The sequence below is a fragment of the Mytilus galloprovincialis genome, chromosome 4, assembly GCF_965363235.1.
Source record: "Mytilus galloprovincialis chromosome 4, xbMytGall1.hap1.1, whole genome shotgun sequence".
In the NCBI taxonomy this organism is placed as follows: domain Eukaryota; kingdom Metazoa; phylum Mollusca; class Bivalvia; order Mytilida; family Mytilidae; genus Mytilus; species Mytilus galloprovincialis.
Genome location: NC_134841.1, coordinates 85849882 through 85875196, shown reverse-complemented (window position 1 = coordinate 85875196; position 25315 = coordinate 85849882). Strand labels below are relative to the sequence as shown.

At 31.9% G+C, this 25315-nt stretch overlaps 1 protein-coding gene and 1 long non-coding RNA gene across 2 annotated transcripts in view; one reads left to right on the top strand and one right to left on the bottom strand.

The window, feature by feature from the left end:
• Positions 1 to 25315, top strand: part of LOC143073238 (uncharacterized) — a 28921-nt gene that overhangs the window by 354 nt on the left and 3252 nt on the right. The window contains exons 2-9 of the mRNA XM_076248617.1: positions 2646 to 2788; positions 3090 to 3885; positions 4484 to 4797; positions 13685 to 13765; positions 14645 to 14753; positions 21782 to 21939; positions 23053 to 23224; positions 24978 to 25142. Of these exons, the coding sequence (XP_076104732.1) occupies positions 2663 to 2788; positions 3090 to 3885; positions 4484 to 4797; positions 13685 to 13765; positions 14645 to 14753; positions 21782 to 21939; positions 23053 to 23224; positions 24978 to 25142 (1921 nt within the window). The 5' untranslated portion in view covers positions 2646 to 2662. The remainder of the gene's footprint in view (positions 1 to 2645; positions 2789 to 3089; positions 3886 to 4483; positions 4798 to 13684; positions 13766 to 14644; positions 14754 to 21781; positions 21940 to 23052; positions 23225 to 24977; positions 25143 to 25315) is intronic.
• LOC143070812 (uncharacterized) lies at positions 15057 to 19056 on the bottom strand. The gene is made up of 2 exons (XR_012976715.1): positions 18718 to 19056; positions 15057 to 15486 (listed from the first exon to the last, which is right to left on the bottom strand). It is a non-coding gene; the product is annotated as an uncharacterized LOC143070812 (long non-coding RNA).

The window sequence follows — 25315 nt, the reverse complement described above, 5'->3', positions numbered from 1 at the left end:
CATTGCATTGGTGCTTAGAAAAAAATAAATAAAGTAAAAATATAACAGTGATTTAATTTTTTTTGTGGATTGTTATCCTATGTATATTTCTTGTTAAAACTATGTACATGTTATGCATTTTTTAGAATATTTGTGAAAGAGCAGATATAGAAATCTGCTCTTTGAAGCCGTCGACTGTTGTACAAAGGATTGCTGATGTAGGAAGTAGGTTCCATTGTACTATTGTATGTGGATAAAATGAAAACTTGTATGAATCTTTATTTGTTTGAATTTGTTTAAAGTGGTTGGTATGTTTATGTCTTGTTCTACTGTCTGATTTAACAAGAAGATCTTTAGGGTAGATTGCTATGTGCTGGTATATTGATTTAACAAGAAGATCTTTAGGGTAGATTGCTATATGTTGGTGTATAATCTTATAGAATACCACTAGTCTTGTCTGTATTCGTCTCAGTTCTAATGTAGGCCACTGTAGGTGATCAAGCATGTTTGAGACAGAGCTGGTATTATGATATTTATTACATGTGTAGCGAGCAGCTCTGCGTTGGACCATCTCAATTTGGTTGATTTGACTTTTGGTGTGAGGGTCCCAGACGCAAGAACTGTACTCAAGCTTAGGTCTAACTAATGAAATGTATGCCCTTTCTTTGATTTTTTGGGATGAAACTTTAAGGTTACGTTTGAGAAAATTCAGTTGTCTGTTTGCATTAGCTGTTACGTTATTGATGTGTTTATTCCATTTTAGATCAGATTGGATGGTTATGCCTAAATATTTTGTAGCTGTTTCATTTTGGAGGATGTGACCATGCAGGATGTAGTCATGGTTGACTGGTTTCTTTTTTTGTGTAATTCTTAGTATGGAACATTTGTCTGGATGAAATGACATTAACCAGTCTTTTTCCCATTGTGCCGCTGAATTTAAATCCTGTTGTAGTTTGGCAGCATCATCTGTGTTTTTGATGTTTCTATAGATGATGCTGTCATCGGCAAATAATCTTAAGGTGCTGTGATGTAAATATCTTCACAACAGAATGTCATAAAACTTAGTTTATAATTTGGAAATACTATGTAGATGTGCATTATTTGACTTTTGTTGGAGTTATCATTTTGGCAGTTTCTATTTTGCCAGCAAGGCAAAATATAATAGCTAATTTGCTATTTTGGGGAGGGGGATGGACCCTTATCAGAACTCCGGAATTGGGTGTTTTGATTGGGATTTTGGGATCAATCCTTTCAAGATCAGGGAATTCCTTTTTTCGAATTTCGGGATGTCTGGATTTCAATTTCTTTAAATTCGTGACCTCAGGATTTCCTGTTTTTAAGCCCGGGATTTCTGGATTAGGACTCCTCTGAGGCTCTGACCCCCCTCTATTTTGCTTGCACTCATTCAAATATCTTGATTGAAGCCAGCAAAATGACTTTTTTCTATAGAATTTGTTGCCTGAAAAATTCAAAATATGTTAATTTGCTGGCATTGGGTAAAAAACTATTTTGTTTACTGGTATGCAATTCAATTAATTGACTATTAGCATGATTAGAATAATGTTTAAGCTGTTATCTGTCGAAAATGATGCACTTAGACCCTGTTTACACTTGTACGAAATTGAATCGATCTTAAAATGACCAGTTTGCGTTTACATTGCACAAGCAAAATTGATTGAGATTGATCTTATTTAGTCCAGTTCGTTTACACTACAACATAAAAAAGAGCCAGACTGACAATATTACCTTATATTTCGTAAACAAATAATCATAAAAATAGATTACTAAAGGAAATTCTGCATCTCACACACACTGCAAAATGATGTAGAAAATAGTTTGCTTATTCATTTAGGATTTCATATGAATTTAATCATTATCATTTTGGTTCATATATCACAAGTCACTAAACAAAGACATGTGTGGAGACTCATCTCTAAAAAACAAACAGTCAATGCGTTTGAGGATAAGGATTTGCAGCAAAGAAATAGAACTTATCGATTTAGAAGATAATCGAAAAAACAGCTGGATCTATATTTACTTTTCTTATTCCATTCATCGTTTTGAAACATGTGTGGTTTTGCCGCCAAACATGCATAGATTTATTTTCATATCTAGATATAAAATTCACCTGAAAAAAGATCAATCACGATCGATCTAAGCATTTTCACCAGAAAGAAGATCGATTCAAATAAGATTGATCTTTTTAAAACCACCTCTGGAGGTAGACTTTTTAAGTCCAATTGAAGATCGATCTTTCCCATTTACATTAGACCAAAGGATCGATCTCAGTAAAGATGGATTTTTTTTGCTAGTGTAAACAGGGTCTTAGTCAATAGACAAGTTTTCAGAACTTGTCATGCAAAACCTCAAAACCTTTTCAATTTTTGAACTGTACATGTATAATGTTTTTATGTTGGAAGCAGAAATTATATTATACAAAAGAACCTGATAACAATAGTTAAATAAAATGAACTCAATAATTTAATTTTTTATTTATTTAATCAACATGATGAAGCACAAAATCTTATAGAACATGTAGAATACTTCACAGTTTAGCAATGATATTGTTAGCTACCGGTAAATATTTAAGGCTATTATAGGAATCGACCTTTGTTCACATATGTGTAACTATTGGTATGCCATATATATTTACCTATATTTTCCAGATATAAAAAGTACTTCAATGGAAAAACTACCAATCACTAGAGAGAGACATGGTATTTTCTCAAGTTTTGTAAACTGGATAATATCTTCATGGAATCCATACTCTCAGAAAGACTTGCAAAGAATGCTTGAAAGAAAAATACAGGTACTGAATCAAATCTCTTGGTGAATCGTCAAAGAGATGTCACCCTACCACAGCTGTGTATCTTTTTAAAACACTTTAATTATAATAAGAAAGATTCTAGCTAACTATAACTTTAACTTTAACTTGCCTTGATAATTTTTCTCTGCTTAATAATTGCCAATCCATGTCAAAACATAGTGGAAACCCCTCATATGGCGTTCTACACGGTGTATTAGCATGTTTTATTTCTGATATAAAAACATGAAATTCATTTAATTTTAGAAATTTTGCTAAATCTGTATAACAAATTGTCAAATTTCAGAATGGACAAATTGGCATTCATGCCTCATTACAGATCTCTGATCCATCATCAGTATGTGATGAAATGGAACTTTTATTGGAAACAATCTTACAACAATCAACTGTACCAGAAACTGACAAGGGAGATAATCTCATACAAAACCCAGACAGAATGGGTTATCAACTATCAAAACTTGATATGGGAGATAATTTGATATTTGAAACAATTAGGGAAAATACAATTACAAATACTGTGTCTGTATCTGAAATGGAAATGGATTCATTAAGTCAGGAAATAATTTTAGCAGAGCTTGATAGGGGAGATAACTGCTTTGTTCATATAGATTCAAATAAGGAAGACTTAATTGAAAATAAACAAATTTCAAATGGATCAAATTTGGAACTTATCAATGCTGATGTAATATCAAAACCAAATCAAAATATGGATGCAGAGCACTGTAAAAACATGAAAACTTCATGTCTTTTAAATCCTGAGCAAGCTACAACTGAGTTCATGAAGGATGTTTCTGATGGTGATTCAGATAGTTTAGGTGTACATAAAGATTCTGATACCATGGTTGGCACTAATGAGATAAATACCAAACCACTGAATCAGACTCAAAAACAGGGAGGAAATGAAGTTAATAATTACTCATTTAATGAAAATTCCTCTGCAAAGGATATCAGTAAAGCAACAGGGAGTTCAATAATGAATAATCCAGTATCAATACTGAAGAGTGAAGGAAGCCTGTCAGAGAACACAACAGTGGGTGAAATAAAGAAAGTAGTACAGGTTGATGGCAAGAAGGATCAAGAAGGTAAATTGGTACATTGCATGTTTTTTTTAAAACCCCCTCTTCAATGGTAGAGGGGCATTAATTTTTTGTGCGTCCTGTCGAGTATCAGGTTAAAGTTTAAATTTAAGGTATTAAACTTGTCGTCACACAAACTTTATTTGTTGAAAATGGTTGCAAACTGTCAATTTTCCACACATTGGATAGTTAAGGAATTTTATTCATCAAAAGGTGTCTATTTGAGCAGTGCTCATAGTATTCTAGTTGATCATATAATATAAAACGAAGATGTGGTATGATTACCAATGAGACAACACTCCACAAGAGACGAAATGACACAGAAATTAACAACTATAGGTCACCAAAGTTTGCATCCTTCAACAATGAGCCCATCCCGCATAGTCAGCTATAAAAGGCCCTGACCTGAAATGACAAATGACAAAAGCAATTTTAAACGAGAAAAAATATAAATGTATTTAATGCATTAAGCCTAAGCATAAAGAACAACTGGTGCATTATGCACTCATGGCGCAGCTCTTTATTAAAAAAATAAAATTCAAATGTACCGATATTAAATTGTTGTTAATAAAAAGCTTACCATCCCTAATGGATTTCTTTTCAGACTGTACAGCAAGAACAAACACAGGGAACATGAATTCAAAGTCAGATTCAGATCATAAAAGTAAAGAAAATACTGATTTAGAAACCGCACTTAATGATGTAGAGTTTACATGTTATAATGATGATCAGAAGAATGAAACAGAATCTGGAAATTCAGTCCATAAAATGAAATCAAAGACAAAATCTGTCACATGGGGTCAAAGATTAAAATGTGACAATAGAACAAAATATGCTGTCGAGACCGTTGATTCTGAGGCCAGTATGACAAATCTTCCATCAACATCGACATATAATCCTGATAATCCATATGGAGAAGTAAGATTGTTTTTAGTTTTTAATAATTTTTATGCCCCACCTAAGTGCATTGTTTTTGGGTCTGCGTCTGTTCATTCATTTGTCCTTCCACTCGTTCGTCTGTTTGTTCATTCGTCTGTTTGTATGTTTGCTGCAGGTTAAAGTTTTGGTGAAAGTTTTTTGGTCAAGATAGATTTTGATTTTCTAATTTTAATGCCAAATTAGAGTTTTGACCCAAATTTCACGGTTCACTGAACATAGAAACTGATAGTGAGAATGAGGCATAATGTACTATATGGACACATTCTTGTTTAACTGAGGTTTCATTTTTAGCTCACCTGTCCCGAAGGGACAAGTGAGCTTATGCCATCACTTGGCGTCCGTCGTCGTCCGTCGTCCGTTGTCTGTCGTCGTCTGTCGTCGTCTGTCGTCGTAAACTATTTCAAGAATCTTCTCCTCTGAAACTACTGGGCCAAATACTTTCAAACTTTAACTGAATGTTCCTTAGGGTATCTAATTTATAAATTGTATCCGAAGTTTTGATCTATCAACAAACATGGTCGCCATTGCTAAAAATAGAACATAGGGGTCAAATGCAGTTTTTGGCTTATAACTCAAAAACCAAAGCATTTAGAGCAAATCTGACTGGGGTAATATTGTTTATCAGGTCAAGATCTATCTGCCCTGAAATTTTCAGATGAATCAGACAACCCGTTGTTGGGTTGCTGCCCCTGAATTGGTAATTTTAAGGAAATTTTGCTGTTTTTGGTTATTATCTTGAATATTATTATAGATAGAGATAAACTGTAAACAGGAATAATGTTCAGTAAAGTAAGATTTACAAATAAGTCAACATGACGGAAATGGTCAGTTGACCCCTTTAGGAGTTATTGCCCTTTATAGTCAATTTTTTTTTCACAATTTGTTCATCATGTTGACTTACTTTAAAAAATCTTCTCCTTTGAAACTGCTGTATCAATTTCAGCCAAACTTAGGCTAAATGAGTTTCAGAGTATCTAGTATAAATTTTATATTTTATTTCCTTGTATGTCAAGAAACATAGCTCCTATGGCTAAAATAGAACATAGGAGAAAATGATTATTTTTTTTGGCTTTTGAAGAAAATAGGACGATCCAAAAAACATTTAAATAAATTGAAAAGCCAAAATAATCATTGATGAGAGATTTAACCAAAAGAATTAAGGTGAGCGATTCAGGCTCTTGAGAGCCTCTTGTACATTTTACCCTTCATTTTATTTGGATAAGTAAGCTTAGGATATACATGTATTACAATCCATATTATGCACTTTTGACCTTTTTTACAGCTTTCACATTAATGCTATCAAGACAAATCTTTTTTGGCTTGCTTGCTTTGTTTGTATCAGTGTTTGCTCAAGCATGGTAATTAAGATAGGCGGGGCTTCAGCTGGTATACATCATACTTAGATTATATTGGACGTTATGTCTGAGGTGAAGGACACTTAATTTTAAAACATCATATGACAAATATTCTCACATGTTTTCTCACCTGTAAAAATACAATAATTTGTCAATGAAAGAAAAATATAAACTTTTTTTTTGTATGAGGCTGAGAAACTGGCCTTCAACATTAATTGACCTAATATTGTTTTTATAACACATCAATCTATTAGTTCAGTCAGTTATTTCCATGTCTGTCTTTCGAAAATATTCCAAAAAATGGGAAACAATTGTATCGAAAAGAGAAAATCGAGTACACCTTTTTTTATGTTAGGGTGTGTTTGAGATGAATATTTTGTCTTGAAAATGTACAAAAAAAGAGTATTTGATACATCATCTCGCTTCAGACTCTCTCATTTTATATAGCAAAGATACAGGTTGACTTTATAACATTAAAAAAATCACAGTACTAAAAGATGAAATATAGGGGTCAAGTGAAATACCTATCCAGTGGATCACAAAATCAGAGTAGGTGTGTTGGAATAGCTATTTTACTAAAAGTGCTTGATGACAGTCTTTAGCAATGTTTAAGTTGGATCTCTGAAAAAAAAATTGTCTTCCGTTTCTACGATTGTGAAAATGAACTGGCGTAATAGGAAGATAATTTCGAATCCGGTCTGTATTGTATATTTACAGGTAAGGAAACATGTGAAAATATGTATCATGTGATGTTTTAAAATTTAGTGTCCTTAACCTCCAACATAATGTCCAATAAAATTTAAGTATGATGTATACAAGCTGAAGCCCTGCCTATCTTAATTACCATGCTTGAGCAAACATTGATACAAACAAAGCAAGCAAGCCAAGCAAAGATTTGTCTTGCTAGCATTAATGTAAAAGCTGTAATAGATTTTTTGAAACGGTACTAACTAATAAGAATTTAAAAAAGATTAACAGTGTACCCTGTGTAAATACTATATAGATGAAAGAGTACATCTTCTATGAAAAGTTTCTCATTTAATTGACTTGATAATACTATAGAGAATATCATTGGTTTTGATTTGTTTCATATGAACATTTTCTACAAGGCTATTTTTCAAGATACATGAATTCAGAAAGACCAAACAAGTTGCTTTCTTTAGAAAAAGAAATGCAATCGTAAACCCAAATGCTTGTTTGGCATTATATATATATAAGATAATTGTTTAATAAAGATGTATTGTCTTATATTACTTTTGTTGTGCATAAGAATTAGAAACTGACATTGCCTGTTTAATGGTTTAAATAATGTAATACCGGCTTCACACATCAACGTATAGATCCGACGTACGTCGGCCGAGGTAAAAAAAATCATGCACGCTACCAAAACGCTAGTAATTTTGATGCATTCAACCTGTCAATCATATCTGTATCGTGTGCACAACGAGCTTAAAGCGTGTATTGGGTGTGCGTAAAGCGTACCTTAGCGTTTCTCCTAGTCTTCCTACATTCCCAACTGCAGGTCTGTCTATATGTGAATGTTGTCAATAAGTCTGTCACATTCGCCTGTCTGTTTACATGTTTACCAGTCCGTCTATGTCCACTGGTTCGTCTACATGTTCACCAGCTTTGAAATAGCTTTCGGTAAGTGCGATTATTTCAGTGATTTGTGTCTATTGTTTTTATGTAAGTGATTATTGTGCACCGTACCCATAATTTTAGGGACGCGAATTGCAACTGATATTTTACAGTTTTTTCTTGCGATGTGTTGTCCTTAAGGTTTGGTTCATTTGGGAGGGTTGGGTTTATGGCCACCACATTGTTTAAGTGACAATGTCCATTCTAAAGCCAGAAACATGTAGAACAGTGGTTGTTCTTCATAATTCATGTCGGTCAAGTTGTTTTCGTAAATTATTTTGTTATCAATAAGGCTGTTTAGTTCTGTTTGATTTTTGTTTTTAAATCTTAATGGTCGGTGCATTTAATAGCCGACTAAATAGTGTTTTTTTTCATTTTTGGAGGCCGCTCGGTTGGTATTTGTATCATTAGTGCTGGACCATGGTCGATTCTATATGCACCTTTGAGGCAGGCGGGATATTTTTGTAGATCTTGTACAGCTCAAACTAATGTGAGTAGTTCCTGTACTTATATGTCTAGTCCCATGTTGCATGGTTGGAGAGGGTGTAATATCTTCTGTAGGTTTGATGAAGTTTCACCCGTATCGGACTTCTTTTCCTAAATGAAAGCTTTAAGGCAACGAGTATTTTTGTATGCAATGTGCCCTTAACGTGTCTAAAACTTATCTGTAGCGTTTTCAACGCTCGTGTAGCGTGTATATTATGTGCGTGCAGTTTACAGGTATATACGTTTGACAAACGCTTGAGCTGAATGATTTTTTTTATGTTCCATTAAAATTTTCCTGAAGTAAAAGCGTTCACCAAGCGTATACCTTTGCATTTCAACGTACTTCAAACTTATGGAACGCGTGTTTAAACGCTTGCGTAGAGTTCCTCTGGTGAGCAACTAAGTTACCCATACGATGATACGGACTTTGTTAATTTTCTTTTTTGACTGATTGTTTTACATTGTCATTTCGGGGCCATTTATAGCCGACTATGCGGTACGTGCTTTGCCTGTTGTTGAAGGCCGTACGGAGACCCATAGTTTGTATTTCTGTGTTATTTTGGTTTCTTGTAGATAGTTGTCTCATTGACACCAAACCCGATATCTTCTTTTTTTATATTCGATATCTTATCGCCGACCTGGTTAAGTCTGCTAAAAATGCATGCATGATTCATTTTTAGGTTTATATCAGTCGTAATTAAAGTGGCACATTTAATTCGTTGTTTCATTGCATGAAGTATCATTTCTTACATCTGCATGGTCAAATGTGTATTTTTTTAAAATAAATTTTAGATTTAGATTTCAGTCACGGTTATTTTTTCCCCCTTCATATTGAATATCTATACTTATCAGTCGCATTTCAATGACGAAAAGGATTCAGAGGTTATTAAAAAAAGTAAATAATGTTGCAATATTTAAACAAAGAAAATAACTTTTGCAATATTAATGAAAATAAATACGGACATAACTTTCATAATTAATTTTAACGTTATTTTCAATAAACGATTTTTTTTTTTAAATCCTAGTCTTTACACCTATTTACACCTATTTGAGGCACGTATTGTGATTACATTTCCATGTCCTTGGTCTATTCTAGACGTAAAATTTCAAAAAGTGCTAATAATTTTTTTAAAGATATTATTTTTAATTGTTCTCGTTCAAAATATTTTATTTTTTCATATTCAATATCTATTTAATTTTATTTTTAATAACCATTTTTTTTTTTTATTAAAGTTGCAATATTTAACCAAAAAAAATAACTGTAATTTAATCATATGCAAGAAAGACTTGAAGTTGGCTTCCCTTTAATTTCAATATAAAAAAATAAATAGCTTGCTTTTTACAACATGTACATCTTCACTAAACGTAAAATCTAAAATAAAATGCTACTAAAACTCAATAATTAAAGATTTTATTTTTAATTATTCTCGTTCAGAATATAAAGCGCATTGTTTACATGAAATCTTATCTCATATCTAAACACAGCTGGTTACATCGTCTGACTAATTAAAATACTACGCATGTAGGTTAATATTAGCAGCTTGTAATCGTGTGCAAGAAAATATTATATCATAATAAATTTCAGACAATACGTAAAATATCTCTATAGCAACTTAAGATGCTAATGCATATTCAACAGATTAGTAAGCTATTGCGCATGCATTTTAAAGGTGGTCATAGCTATTGCGCATGCATTTTAAAGGTGGTCATAGCTATTGCACATGTATTTGAAAGCTGGTCATAGAAAGACCAGAAGTGTTCCGACTAACATCCGGTGTTCCGAAAGACTACATCACTCGTCCAATATATACTGCGTAAACCCTCAGGGGTTTACGCAAAAACTGAAATTTTAATTCTTATTTTCTATCTGAATTGGTTGTGTTTGTACTGCTTATGACATGTTTACAATTCTATTTTCTAGCATTTTTTAATTAGATACATGTATAATGTAACTCATCTTAATGTGGAATAAAGGAATAAAAGAGACCAAACTTGAAAATGGTTTTTCTGTATAACTTTTTATAATATAGATTTTGTATATTTTAGATATAGATTTTAATGAACATGATAAATGCAACAGTTTAAATAAAATCATTGATACCATCAAACATTATTCAGTGATCTGGAAGTTTTTTTTCACTATGGGCCCAGGGCCCCTCAAAAATAAATTCAATGGGTCATTTTAAAAAATAATGGGCCATGTTTTCAAATGAGTGGGCCAATTGAATTGACTTCTGTAAAAAAAATTAAAATTATCATTATTTTTTGGCAAAGAGGTGTTGGTACTAATCTTTATAATTTTAAATAATATCATGGATATTGTTCCTGTGATTCTGCAATTTCAATGAATATACAATAACTTCTTCCAAAACGGACAATATTAAATATAACCTTTATTTACAATGTTTAAACTGGTACTGTTCGCCTTGGCTTGTGCATGTTCATGGGTTTTTTTTAACATTAAATTTGGGTCTTCGTGGATACCATACTTATTCCAGACGTTCCGTATTAGAGGACATTTCAGGCACTTCCTCTGCACTTCTTGTATTATTATTATTACTTCCTGATGACAAGAATAACAGTAAAGGGTACCATTAGTTGATAGAACAAAACAATAATTTGCTGAAGTCATGTTTACAAAATGTCAAAACAAGCCAAAAACCAAAAAATGACAAGGACAGTTAAGTGCCTTTTATGGAGACTGAGACTACTATAACGTTACCATGGTTACAGTGGTCTCAGATGGAGACAAAAACTATATTCATAAATAGGCTTCGAGGGTTTTCAATCGAAATAATAGCAAGCTAATCTAAATTAAAAGATTATTATAAGAGTTATATATCGTCTGTAATAGCCAAATTTCACAAATTTAAAGTTGCTAATAAAAAAATATATATCATGAATGATGGTCAATTACGTTTTTTGGGTTATATTACCCTAGGAAGACACCCAAGACGTCATAAAAATATATAGGTGCTCCTATGATTGGAGGAACATGATACAGTTGTGCACACATGCACACATGGCGGCACGGAACACGATCGGAAATCCATTTGACGATATTTAAACGTTTCAAAATGATGTGAAAAATATCGTGCGCCACGTGGGCGCTTACATTTGTCACTCTATGCGCCATTTCTGGTCTATATGAGCTATAGGCGCAGGGCGCACGTCCTTCCCAATCACTGATTATTTAGAATTATTTTTATACGACCACAAAAATTTAAATTTTTCGTCATATATTGCTATCACGTTGGCGTCGTTGTCGTCCTGCGTCGTCCGAATACTTTTAGTTTTCGCACTCTAACTTTAGTAAAAGTGAATAGAAATCTATGAAATTTTAACACAAGGTTTATAATCACAAAGGGGAGGTTGAGATTGATTTTGGGAGTTTTGGTCCCAAAATTTTAGGAATAAGGGGCCAAAAAGGGCCCAAATAAGCATTTTCTTGGTTTTCGCACTATAACTTTAGTTTTAGTAAATAGAAATCTATGAAATTTTGACACAAGGTTTATGACCACAAAAGGAAGGTTGAAATTGATTTTGGGAGTTTTAGTTCAAACAGTTTAGGAATTAGGGGCCAAAAAAGGGCCCATATAAGCATTATTCTTGGTTTTCGCACAATAACTTTAGTATAAGTAAATAGAAATCAATGAAATTTAAACACAAGGTTTATGACCACACAAGGAAGGTTGGGATTGATTTTGGGAGTTGAGGTCTGAACAGTTTAGGAATTAGGGGCCAAAAAGGGGCCTAAGTAAGCATTATTCTTGGTTTTCGCACCATAACTTTAGTATAAGTAAATAGAAATCTTTGAAATTTAAACACAAGGTTTATGACCATAAAAGGAAGGTTGGGTTTGATTTTGGGAGTTTTGGTCCCAACAGGTTTTTAGGAATAAGGGGCCCAAAGGGTCCAAAATTGAACTTTGTTTCATTTCATCAATAATTGAATAATTGGGGTTCTTTGATATGCCGGATCTAACTGTGTATGTAGATTCTTAAATTTTGGTCCCGTTTTCCAATTGGTCTACATTAAGGTCCAAAGGGTCCAAAATTAAACTTAGTTTGATTTTAACAAAAAATGAAACATTGGGGTTCTTTGATATGCTGAATCTAAATATGTACTTAGATTTTTGATTATTGGCCCAGTTTTCAAGTTGGTCCAAATCGGGGTCCAAAATTAAACTTTGTTTGATTTCATCAAAAATTGAATAATTGGGGTTCTTTGATATGCCAAATCTAACTACTGTGTATGTAGATTCTTAATTTTTAGTCCCGTTTTCAAATTGGTCTACATTAAATACCAAAGGGTCCAAAATTAAACTAAGTTTGATTTTAATAAAAATTGAATTCTTTGGCTTTTTTGATTTGCTGAATTTAATCATGTACTTAAGATTTTTTATTATGGGCCCAGTTTTCAAGTTGGTTCAAATCAGGATCCAAAATTATTATATTAAGTATTGTGCAATAGCAAGAAATTTTCAATTGCACAGTATTCAGCAATAGCAAGAAATCTTCAATTGCACAGTATTGTGCAATAGCAAGAAATTTTCAATTGCACAGTATTGTGCAATAGCAAGAAATCTTCAATTGCACAGTATTGTGCAATAGCAAATATTTTCAATTGCACAGTATTGCGCAATAGCAAGAAATATCTAATCGCACAATATTGTGCAATAGCAAGAAATTTTCAATTGATTGGAGTTATCTTTCTTTGTCCAGAATAGATGTTGAATCAACTTAAATCATTGTTTTATACAATACACAATTTATATTCACTTTTACTACCAACTGATAAATTAAAACAATCTTTACCATTCAGTGATAACAAGCACTTTTTGTTACATTTTAATATTTTAAGATGTATTTAAATGAGTAGTTAGTGTTGCAAACTCCATTAGAAATTTGAATTGAGATCAGTTTTGAAAAAAGGGAAAGGGGGATGTGAAAAAAAAAAATGGTGGGGGGGGGGGGGAGGTTCAATTTTTCTCATTTCAGATAAATAAAAAGAAAATTTCTTCAACCATTTTTTTGAGAGGATTAATATTCAACAGCATAGTGATTGCTCAAAGACAAAAAAAAATATTTTAAGTTCATTAGACCACATTCATTCTGTGTCCAAAACCTATGCTGTGTCAACTATTTAATCACAATCCAAATTTAGAGCTGAATCCAGCTTGAATGTTGTGTCCATACTTGCCCCAACCGTTCAGGGTTCAACCTCTGCGGTCGTATAAAGCTGCACCCTGCGGAGCATCTGGTTATTCAAATATTTTAATGTCTTGTAATATTCTAATATTTATATTAACAATATATATTTAAGACAGTAGCAATATCTGTTTCTCAGTCAAGTGGAGATAACCTAGAACTGATTTTATTTTTCAGTCATCCAGTGAAGAAACCCTAACAGAGAATGATTTGGCCTATGGGAATGAAGGTTTTGCACAGTACCAGTTGTTTATAGCTGTAATGATCATTAATTCACAATAATATTATATGGAAACATTAGGAAAACAATGATCATATACAAATTATATGTAGATATGATCATTGTATTTTTACATCACTCATTGTTGGGTTTTAGGGAGTAAAAACTTTTGCCTTTCTAGCTCACCTCATCCAAAGGCTTTTATTATTACTTGTTGTCTTTAATTTATAATAAAGGTGTGCAAACATATCTGCAAAGATTAAACCATCTTGATTGAAAATGTTTAGGGGGCTAAGGTTAAAAACGAAATTTTATATTTAGTTTTGATATACTATTGAGTATTTGAAATTGATTTCATGTGTAAAACTTACAATTAAAACTTGTTTTGGGTTGAAATAAAATAGAAAGGAATTCTTATCTGTTTGGCATTTTTTCAAATAAGGGCCAAGTAAACTCAAGGTACATAACTGCTTTCACCACATTTACAGATTCAAAGAAATATTGATGACTCAGAATCATGCATTGCTTTGTTTGTATCAGAATAAATTATTTACCTCTGTGCCTCTCACAAATATACCTGCAAGGTAATTGCTGACATGTAAGTTTTCTAGTTTATATATAGCATCCAATATCGGATGTTAAGTTCAGAACAAATTCCTAAGAGCATGACCACTACTGACCTAGTTTTATTTAGACCTTATAGCAAATCATTATCATTGAAACCACTTTGATAATTGGAATTAGACTATGAAATAATTCCATCGGTTTGTAGGCCTAAACTTTCAATATTTCATCTTGATTATGCATGTATTTGACAAAGGATTTTGATCAAACAATTATCCAGTCAATTGTTTTTTTTAATTTTAATTCTAGTATTGTTTTATGTATATTTTATTTGTATGATAATTGTGCTTCAGATTGAAAAGAAAGTAGAGATTGAAGAAATAAATGATAAAATGGAAAGATTGAGACAACTACATCGATGGAAAATGGACAAGATCAGAAACATTGTAGACATTGCCAGAGGTTGGTTTTAAACATATTAGGCCACAATAAATAAATTTATAGTTCTTCAGTCTCCTACTGTCATTAGCAAGAGAAGTAAGCACAATTTTTGTTTTCCCAAAAAAAGAATTTGAGACGATATCTATCAACATCCAAAACATCAGAATTTTGTAAGAAATCATCAACCTTAACAATTAATTATGATTTTTTTTGTATTAAAGCCTCCAAAAGTTACCAATGATCAACAAGAACACTAGGATACTACAGGATCAAACCTTCCTCAGATTATAATAATACTAAGATAAATGAATAAATTTACTGGGGTACATCAAATTTGTTTATTGAGAAATCATATGTCCTGAAAATGTGCTGTAATTCATGATGTCGCTATGAATACTGTAACTTGAATAAGACTTCATTGTTATTTGATCCCCTTTCTTTACATCCAATACCATACTGAGGGCCCCAGTCTGGTAAGCTATAGACTTTATGTACACACTAGATACTCTGGTATCATTGAGATAAAGAGTTGCAATAATTTTTTTCCCACTTTGACTCATAATGACTGAAGAAAACTGATATACACCTGAAATAGGTACAGTGAAAATGCCAGTGCTGGGATTGTAGCCATTTCTTATGTTTGTCAAAACTTTGTTGAACTTTATGATCTCCTTTGCTGATAGTGATTGTGAACTTGTTAAAGCAGCTGAAAAAGCTGGAATTTTCTTCTCATGGAACAAGGCACATCCTTTATCTACAATAAATCATGAAGATTGTAAAACATTTGATAGATAGCTGTAATTGTTTACATTTTAATCAGAAAGTAAAAAAATAGGAAACCATAAAAAGACCTCATATGCGCATTTTTCTGAAAGGCCAAGTGAGCTTTTCTCATCACTTTGTGTCTGTTGTCTGTTTACACAATTCTTCTCCTGAAACTACTGAGCCAAATTTAACCAAATTTGTCTACAATTATTTTTGAGTATCTAGTTAAAATAAATGTGTCCAATGACCAGGTTTGTCAACCAAGATGGCCAACATGGCTAAAAATAAAACATTGGATTTGTCTATTATTGTTGATTCATTTATTTTCGTGTGTACCAATTTTCGTGGATTATGGAAAACTTGCATGTTTGTGAATATCTAACTTCATGGTTTTACAGAAGTCTGCATATCAGTCTATAGCAAATTTGTTATTCGTTTAACATTTAATTTCGTGGTTCACCTGTACCCATGAAAGCCACAAAAATTGGTATCCAACGAATATTGATAATGAATCCACAGTATTTTGAAAACAGCTATTAATAGAGTAAATCTGACAGTGGCTCAGAAATGTTCAGAATGTTGAGATCTACCTGCTGTATGAGTATGTTAAAACTGTCAGACAGCTTCTTATACAGGTTATAGCTCTTGAAAGCTAAATTTTGTTATTTTAGTGAAATCTGTGACATTTTTGTCCCTATAGTGAGACATAGATCTCCTAGATTCCTTTGTTGGCTGCATCAACATTTAGGTTCAGTCTGTTTTAAAACTTTTTCATAAACATTAATATATTGGTCGAACCATCATAGAATTTTATAAAACTTTTTTTTCATTAAGAGATAATGTTTGAAGCAAACTTCTGAAAATAAAGTATTTATGATAGATGGACATAGTTTTTTCTTTACTGTTAATCTTTACAGACAGTCTGAATTTGATTTTTTTTTTACATAATTAGTTTGTTAACCTTTGTTATGAAACTTTTACAGAAGCTAATCTTCAAGACAAAGAAATAGTATTTAAAGAAAAAGTTAGATTTTTTTTATAAATTTTGTATTTTACTGATAAATGGACTCTCTTTTTCAGTCAACATTACACTTTTACACTGACGGCAGCATCTGTAGTGCATACACAGGGTTCAATGTCATGCCTTACAATTTAGATAAGTTGCAAGTCCGCTATTTTGAAAAGTAGTAGTTACAGAGAAATTTTTATTAGTATAAATGATGAACAAGACAAGAAATATATATACAGTCCGCCAAAAGTTAAGCACCACCGAAATATAACTCAATATTTTTTGAATTATTGCGAAAAAAATATTTATGTTTGGTGTTATGAATTGCCTTTAACATTAACTACAAATATAAGAAAATTCATTACGACCAAAAAGATTGAACTTCGATAAACCAGTCAACTTTTTATTAAAGGGCATCTGCGTGTTTACAAATACACTGTTTCTCCAGGTGGTCGTGTTAGTGTTCGAACATTGGTTCGTCGACTTCACATAGAGGCAACTGAAGAGCAAATCGTGTTTTCAAGAGACCAGTCTGCTACCCTAAAAGGCTGGCACTGTACAGTCAGGTTTCAACGGGATAATGACTATCGATGCTTTAACATGAGAAGCTGGCAAAACACTCATTTGTCAGATGAGTGTCAGTTTCTGTTAAGACCAGTAGACGCCATAATACGAATTTCGCGGGAAAATAAACCGGCCTTTGACCAACACAACCTTTGCCCAATGACTGCATGTGGTGCTGGTGGTGTTACAGTACGGGGCTGATTCTTAAACCGTTGTAAGCTGGGTAGGCATATTCTGCAGGGTAACATAAAACAGACAGACATATAGAGATTTGGTGCCTAGAAATATTGTAATTCCTTATTTTGATAATCCCTCACATGCGTCAACATGGTCAAGACCCTTGTACATGGACGACAATGCTAGACCACACAGGGCAAGGATTGTAACCAAGTACAAAGAGCAAAAAGCCATTTACACTATCTTTTGGCCTTCCATGTCTCCACACATAAACCCGATCGAACATGTCTGGGACGCCATTGGCAGAAATCTCAATCGCAGAGATCCACTTTCACAAAATCTTGTCGATTTAAAAGTTGCAATTGTTGATGAATGGTTCAGGTCCTCATTTAAAGTTTTGAAAGCTTGTACAGAGTACGAGATGTTGTGTTATATAACTGTACCGGAGGAGAGGTTGTTACACATTCTATTGACTCAAATATTGACATTAATATATTAATACCAAAGATTATTAGTAGAAAATTTTAATGATATTTGGTGATTAATTGTTGTAAAAAAATAAAATCACAGTGAAACTTAAATTCCGTTTCTAATTTGTTTAATTTACACTATTTCTATGAATGCAAAACCTAAATGCATAGAACCTTCATAAGTGACCAAAATTATATTGATGGTTTGTTTATGGTATATGTTAGCAAAATTGCTACATGAATGTTTTCTTTTTTTCGAGGTATAATTGATTTTTTTTAATTGGAAAAAAATTGAATGCAATAAAAATAGGTGGTGCTTAATTTTTGGCGGACTGTATATATCTTACAGCAAAATGCCTTGAGTGTGTAGGTAAAGTTTATATCTTTGGTTGGCTTACTTGCTAGCTGAACTGTGAAATCATTTTAAAGTTAGGTTAACTACCCTCCTTTTGAAGTAGTCTAGTTCTACAGGCACATAGATGGGTTAGCTGTCAGTGGAGTCTACTCTCAGGTGGGCGGTCGGATGCCAAACACGAAAACACTTTGACTAAATGAAGGTCAAGTTCAATTTTCATGATTTTTTCTTTACTCGTTGTTAAGTTATATTCCTTTCAAATAGTCAAAAGTGGTACATGTACTTATTATGTGATTATGTTATTTTCCTTTGAACAGAAATGGTTAATTATATACTGTAAAAGCAGTAATTTTTGTGGAGGATTTAATTTCATTTATTTCGTGGAAAGAATATATCAACGAAAAATTTAACCTTCATATAATGCGTACCACTTACATTTTTAGGAAACCAGGAAATTAAATCCCCATCAAATCTTATATAGAGACAAAACTGCGAAATTTTAACCCCAGGAAAATTAATGTTTCTACAGTAAATAAAGATTACATTTACAGATAAGTTCTATAGATTTTTAAAAGACAAAAGTATTAATGATAAATGATATTTTGTAATTGAAATGACTTGAAATACTCAAATACTGAATCTTACCTGAATCTTTCTTTAACAACACTTCAACTACATCCTTGAGAAGGGGGGCGATATCTTTTTGCGCCAAAAAGTAACTCATTTGCGCCACAACTTAATTGCGCCAATACCTCTTTTGCGCCACCTAATTTTCAAAACTATAGGTATCATTTGCGCCAATAAAATAATCATCTAATTGCGCCAATTTTATATTTTTTTATTTATATATAACAACTAAATAATTGACTAGATACCAACAGCAAAAAATTCCTCTGACATTGTACACTGAAATTTCAAATTAGCCTCGCATCTTAATAAAATTATACCGCTTGCTGGATCGTTACACAATACAAACTCATCATCTTTGTTTTTAACAATACCAATATTATACAATTACTGTCTTTTGATGAGGTAAATGTGCGGTTTTATTGACTTTTGAAAAATGATATTCACTAAGGCCGACGGCCGAAGTGAATATCAGTTTTTCAAAAGTCAATTAAACCCCATATTTACCGAAACAAAAGACAGTAATTGTTTTATTCCATATTCCGAGAGAAGAACATTTATTTAATGAATAACATATACCAAAACAAATTTTACATGAAACATTTAACCGTAACGTTGCATGTAAAAGCGCGTGACGTTTAGCGCGGTAAATAACACTTTCTCAGGTGAATATGCTTTTTTATTCAAAATCCAATTCATATAGAGAAACCTACTAATATAATACCAATATGGAATAACATCCAATATTCTGTGAAATTCTGCTCGATTTTTAGATCAAGCCGGACGCAGTTTTCTTCTCTCTCTATACACAGACTGACACACATATTTTAAATCTTTCTTTTCAAAATTCTCTTCTTCAATTTTGAAGATCTCTGAATTTATTATTTTTGAAGGTGGCTCTGACAACACATTGGTTGCTTTTCTTTTACACGCAGTTCTGAAAAATTGACGTTCTAATTTCTGGACACTGATAATGAAAAAATTATATTTCTTTTTTAAAATGAAAATATTGTATTTTATACTGCCAAAATCTGCTATGAAATTTTAATAAAGCGAAAATGTATTTTATACTCGTGACAGTTGACTTGTATTTGCATTATAATTTTAAGAATTTTAAGAATTTATATGTAACAAGTGGCGAGACTTTAATAAAGTATTTGTCTTGTCTTGTCTTGATTTAGGTAAAACATATTAACAGGTAAATGTGGCGCAATTCCATTTCATTTATTGGCGCAATTAATACCATCAAAATAAAAGAGAGTGGCGCAATTAATACCTTTTCAAAACTGCAATTGGCGCAAATTGATTCTGCCCGAGAAGGGAACCCTCTGAAAAGAATTTATGAAATAAACTTCAGTATAAAAATACAATATGTTATGTTTAATTTGAAAATCTTACATTATACTTCAGTTTGATTTAACTACAAATTTTACAGAATTCTCAATGAAATGATAAAAAAATGAATTTTAGTGCACTAGTGCATGCACAAATGATGTTGACATGCACCAACAGATAGGTTTCTTCCCTTTCATGATCAAATTCAACCGTCAACACTGGCAAACCTTAGAAGTATTTATTTGTTTACACTTGATGTATGATATGTTATTATTTTATATTTTATATTGTTAGTCGGATAACTTTTTTTTGTTTTGTTTTGGTTGAAAAAAACAAAAAAAAATTCTCAATTAAACTCCTTTCCTTAACTTGAACATATATGTCTCAACGAAAAAATTACTGAAGTTTTCTATAAAAGTAAAAAAATTATTTACCTAGTTTAACATCACATGATCCCATTATCATCTCTCCACATAAAACCAATGTAAGAACACAGATGCTGTACATGATTGTTAGATTCATGATATCTGCAAAGGGAAGTAACTCTGGTTAATTGAAATAATACAAAATTGCAAACTTTTATACAGATTTGTATCATAAAAAACAATTAGGTTAGAGGAAATAAAGAAGGTCGGGTAATGGGAAACATTTAATGAGTTTTTGTCACGTAAAAATAAGAAGGAATTAAAAATCAATTCAATTCTTGGAATATTTCCTGAATGTTGTGGTGTTGGATTTGTGACCAGATTCAGTACAATTTCTTCATTTTAAAGGTATAAATGACATTCAATGTTGAATTACCCTTGAATAGTTTCATAAACAAAACACAATATTTTATTAAAGTAGACTGATTTTGAAAATCTTTGATTCTGCAAATGAGTGATGGTTTGAAATACATTTGATTTTGCATCCAATTTACCTCTTTATCTTACTTTTTTCTTTAATAGGATCTTATTAGTAGGAGCTTTTCTTTCACTATCCACATTACTGACTTGACTGTAGCTTTCCTTGATCAGTATGGTGTAATTTCTTGCCACATGTGGAGCAGGATCTGCTTACCCTTCCGAAGCACCTGAGATGAAGGTCTAAGTGATTTGATTTGATTTTTGGTGTTTTAATGCCCCTTAAATTTTAAGCACCACATTTAGGCTATTTTGTGGCGGCCAGTTTTTTATTGGTTGAGAAAACAGGAGTACCTGGAGAAAACGACAGACCTTTGTTAGGAAGACTGACAATCCTAGACAATTAAGATTGTGAGTTGAGTGCACCCACACGAGCGGGGTTCAAACTCACTACCTCAGTGTTGATTGGCTAGTGATCACAGTAGTAAAAAAAAAAGACCACTAGGCCACCAAGGCCACTGGACTAAGTGAAAAAGTCACAGTAATTGAACCTCAACTGTAAATGACTTTATCCATCTGATAGCAAGTATATATTGCATGACAATACTGGAGTAACAATACTTGATCAGAATTTTTTTTTATTAGAAAATTTATGAGACTGATATATAAAGTCCTTGTTGAACAGATTTCTGACTGAAAAAAGGCACATAAAGATGTACTAAATTTTCAAAAGTGTTGTGCATAATTAATCTCCCACCTGATATTGTGATTGCTGAAAGAGATACTGTTGCAAATCACTTTTATAGTTTTACTTGTGCAAATGTTTAAAATAATTTGAATTTGTATGAATATCAATGTTACCAGTTACTTAAATGTTTAATTTCTATTTTTTTTTAAAATTTCAGCTTATTATGTGAATCCTACAGGAAGAGTGGTTGAAGAATGGAATGATCTGAAGAGGGGCATGAAAATTGAAAAACAAGCAAAAAGTCTTACACATGTGAAACTCAAGATGTCTAAACTCCCAGAATTCATACCATTCTTCACATTATTCATTACCTTGGTAATTAAACAAAGTGATAAATTGAAATATTTGTTTATATAAATACTTTTTAACTGTATTAATACACAAGAGGTGATATGCTAGAAATAAAAGAAGTTTAAACAAAAAAACTGGCCTATTTCACCAAATGATTATTTAGTATAAAATTTCTGTTTTAAAATAGAAAGATGAAGAAAAAAACAGGTCTAACGCATTAAATATCAGTAACTTAGTTAGAGTTGTTTCCCTTTACACAGTAGATTTAAAATAAAAAAAAGAATATTTCCTGCATTGATTCAAGAAATAGTAGAGATCAAATGCTCATGTTGAAAGTCATATTCCTATATACATAAAGAAGAAGGAATAAAATTGTAATGGGTCCTGAACCTTTTACTATTAAATGCAAATTTGAACCTTGATTTTTCACCCCATTTACCTAAAAAAAAATCAAACAAAAAACACAATGTTGATGATTATGACGCTCAATGTATTTACTATAACATTTACAGTTGTCATATGATCAGATGAGACAATTACTTATCAACAACTAATTATTTCAATCTTACTACAACAAATTTCTATAAAACATATTTTGATATTTTTACAAATAGGTTTCTAAAATGTTTGAATGTAAGACTGCATGGCTGAGTTTTTTTTTATAAATCTCTTTTTAGTACAGAACAAGTGTGATTTTGTTAAATTTAAAGCTCATTGGACATAAGGATACCAATTCAAAATTCAAATTATGGAAATTTGGTACCAGCATCTTTTATTATATAACATAACCTGAAATGCTATTGTAAATTCAGAAATTATTGCAAGGTTACTTTTAATGCAAATAATGTGACTTGGTAAATATCCCAATAATAAAAACTTGGATTCTGATATCTTAACATATATTTGTACCCATGCAGATTTGTTTATTAAATTGCAATGATTAATGTGGCACTAGTTTTGTCCATTTATCAATGCATGCATTCATTTCTGAATTTACAGCTAGAATTTAACTAACCTAAAAGAATCAATTCAAAATTGAAAATGGAGATGGGGAATATGTCAAAGAGACCAAAGAGACCAAAGACAATTTTGATAGAAAGTAATTATTATTTTATTTGTTTATATTTTATATAACAGGCCCAGTTTGTAACCTGTGGTGTTTTCTGCTATCTTGGAGGCCTGGCTTCTCTTGGTATAGACCCCACTATAGAATGGAGAGATGGCATACAGACCTTCCTAGGAACAGAAACAGTCCACAAGTGGGTTATACCAAATCTGTGGATAGGACCATCAGACGTATATATAACTAGTAAGAACAGTTTTATTGATAAGAAATAAGTAATGGTGGCTGAAGATATAGTTATCAATTTTATATGTGATGAACTAACAGGAGTATGGTGCATATTTATGTATTTTTGAACATTGATACTAGTATATTCATTTCATCATGATGACTTTCTAACAGAAAAAAACTGCATGTACATTCAGTATATTCTGTTTTGTTTACAATTGATACATTTTTGTAAATCATAATTTTTCTATGAGGTTTGGAACTTGCATTTGAAGTCTCAAAATCTGTGACACATAAAAAAAAACTGGGGAGAGGCATCTGAGAAAACAGACTTCTGCTTCTACCTGTAGGGAATAGATTATGGGTTGGTACCTTCCATGCAATACATCAATGAGTGCTAACAGTTTTAGAAAACATTTTCAGAAAATGAAAATTTGATATTTTTACTTACCTTGATTGTTTTTCTTCGTTTCAAAAACCACAATCTCATGTCAAACATAGTCAATGCCATTCTACACAGTGATTACAGGAGATAAATTTTCGAAAAGGGGATTCAAAATTTAAAAAATGTACAATGGAAAAATTTCACCATTGGTCAGTTAAGTTTTCATGGTGACATAATATGGTGTACCATTGACCGTCAGCACATCAAACATAAGCTGAAAAACAAGGAATTATTTGAATCTGGCATAATTTTGAATTCTATTAATTAATTTAATTTTATAAAATTGTATAATATAAATTAAGCCAATTAAGAAGGGTTAAATGTAATATCAATGCAAGCAAGGCTGAAAAAAATAAGGGGGTTAGTTCATATGGAAATATCACTGAAAGAAAATAAACCTAAGCCTTGTGTATATTGTGGAAAGTTATCAGACTTTTTAACTTTAGTGTCATAGAACTGACTGATCTGACCTGCAAAGTGGAAAGGGATTAATATACCGTAAGTGGCAATAACTTGTTTCCCAATCCACTATTAATAATTATGTTTAAACATGATCTTTTAAAAGGGGCACTAGCTACGAGATATATAAAAAATCTGATTTATTATTGTTTTTGCTCAATCATTAATGAAATGCAAATAATGAAAAAATAATTCACTTTTAGCAGCCAGTATGGTTCAATTTTGTTAAAATAAGCTAAAGAACATTGATTATGAATTATTCACTTGCAAGTGAATAATTCAACCTCATTGAATTCGTATTTATGTGAACTTCAGTTTAACCCCTTACCTTGAGACGGATAACATGTGAATTGTATGTGTAAAGTTATTTACAGGAAAGAATGCCAACATTAAAATTGACACAAAGGTAAACCATTTGTTTGACTGACTCGATCCACAAAAAATCTATTCTTAAACAGGCAAAAACGATGATAAACATATATTTTTCATCTGTAATATAAAATTAAATAGACCTACAAAAATCCAACAGCACCAGTTTGCTTAATCTATTTATATCTATATTTATGTTTACATCGCTTATATGGTCATCAGATGACTTTAGAGGTCAACTTGATAGTTAATTAGATGGCATCTAGCTATGTAAAATCATGCCCGTGCCCTGTTAATTGCTTGTTTTAGACTTTTGAATAATTTGGATAAAATGTTTTACAGTGTTATAAATCAAATGTGAGAATTTGATTAAAATCCGTGAACATGAATTTGACAGCTAGTGCCCCTTTAAACAGTAGCCACATTTGGCAATGTATGATTGGTACATTATGAGTTCAATGTATTTATATATTTACTATTTCAATGTTTTGTTTAAAGGTGTTGGAGCATTCTTTGCTCCATGTTTAAGAGATGATATAGAACTGCAAATAAAGACACTGGAACAAAATTACAGTACTACAGAACCTTTAGGATGTTGTGAAATGGCCAGTAGAAATACAGCAGCTACAACTACACAGACAGAATGTCAACATATGACTGATGGTACTTATTTCTAAGTGATTCAATTTGTGCTCTAATTCATCATTGTGCAATTTCTAACTTTCTACCATAGGATGATAGCTGACTATATTTTACTGTAAGAAAAGTTAATGAAACCTATATATAGTTTAATATTGATTTAACAGTTTAAGACAAGCTTCCTCTTTTTTTCCCAA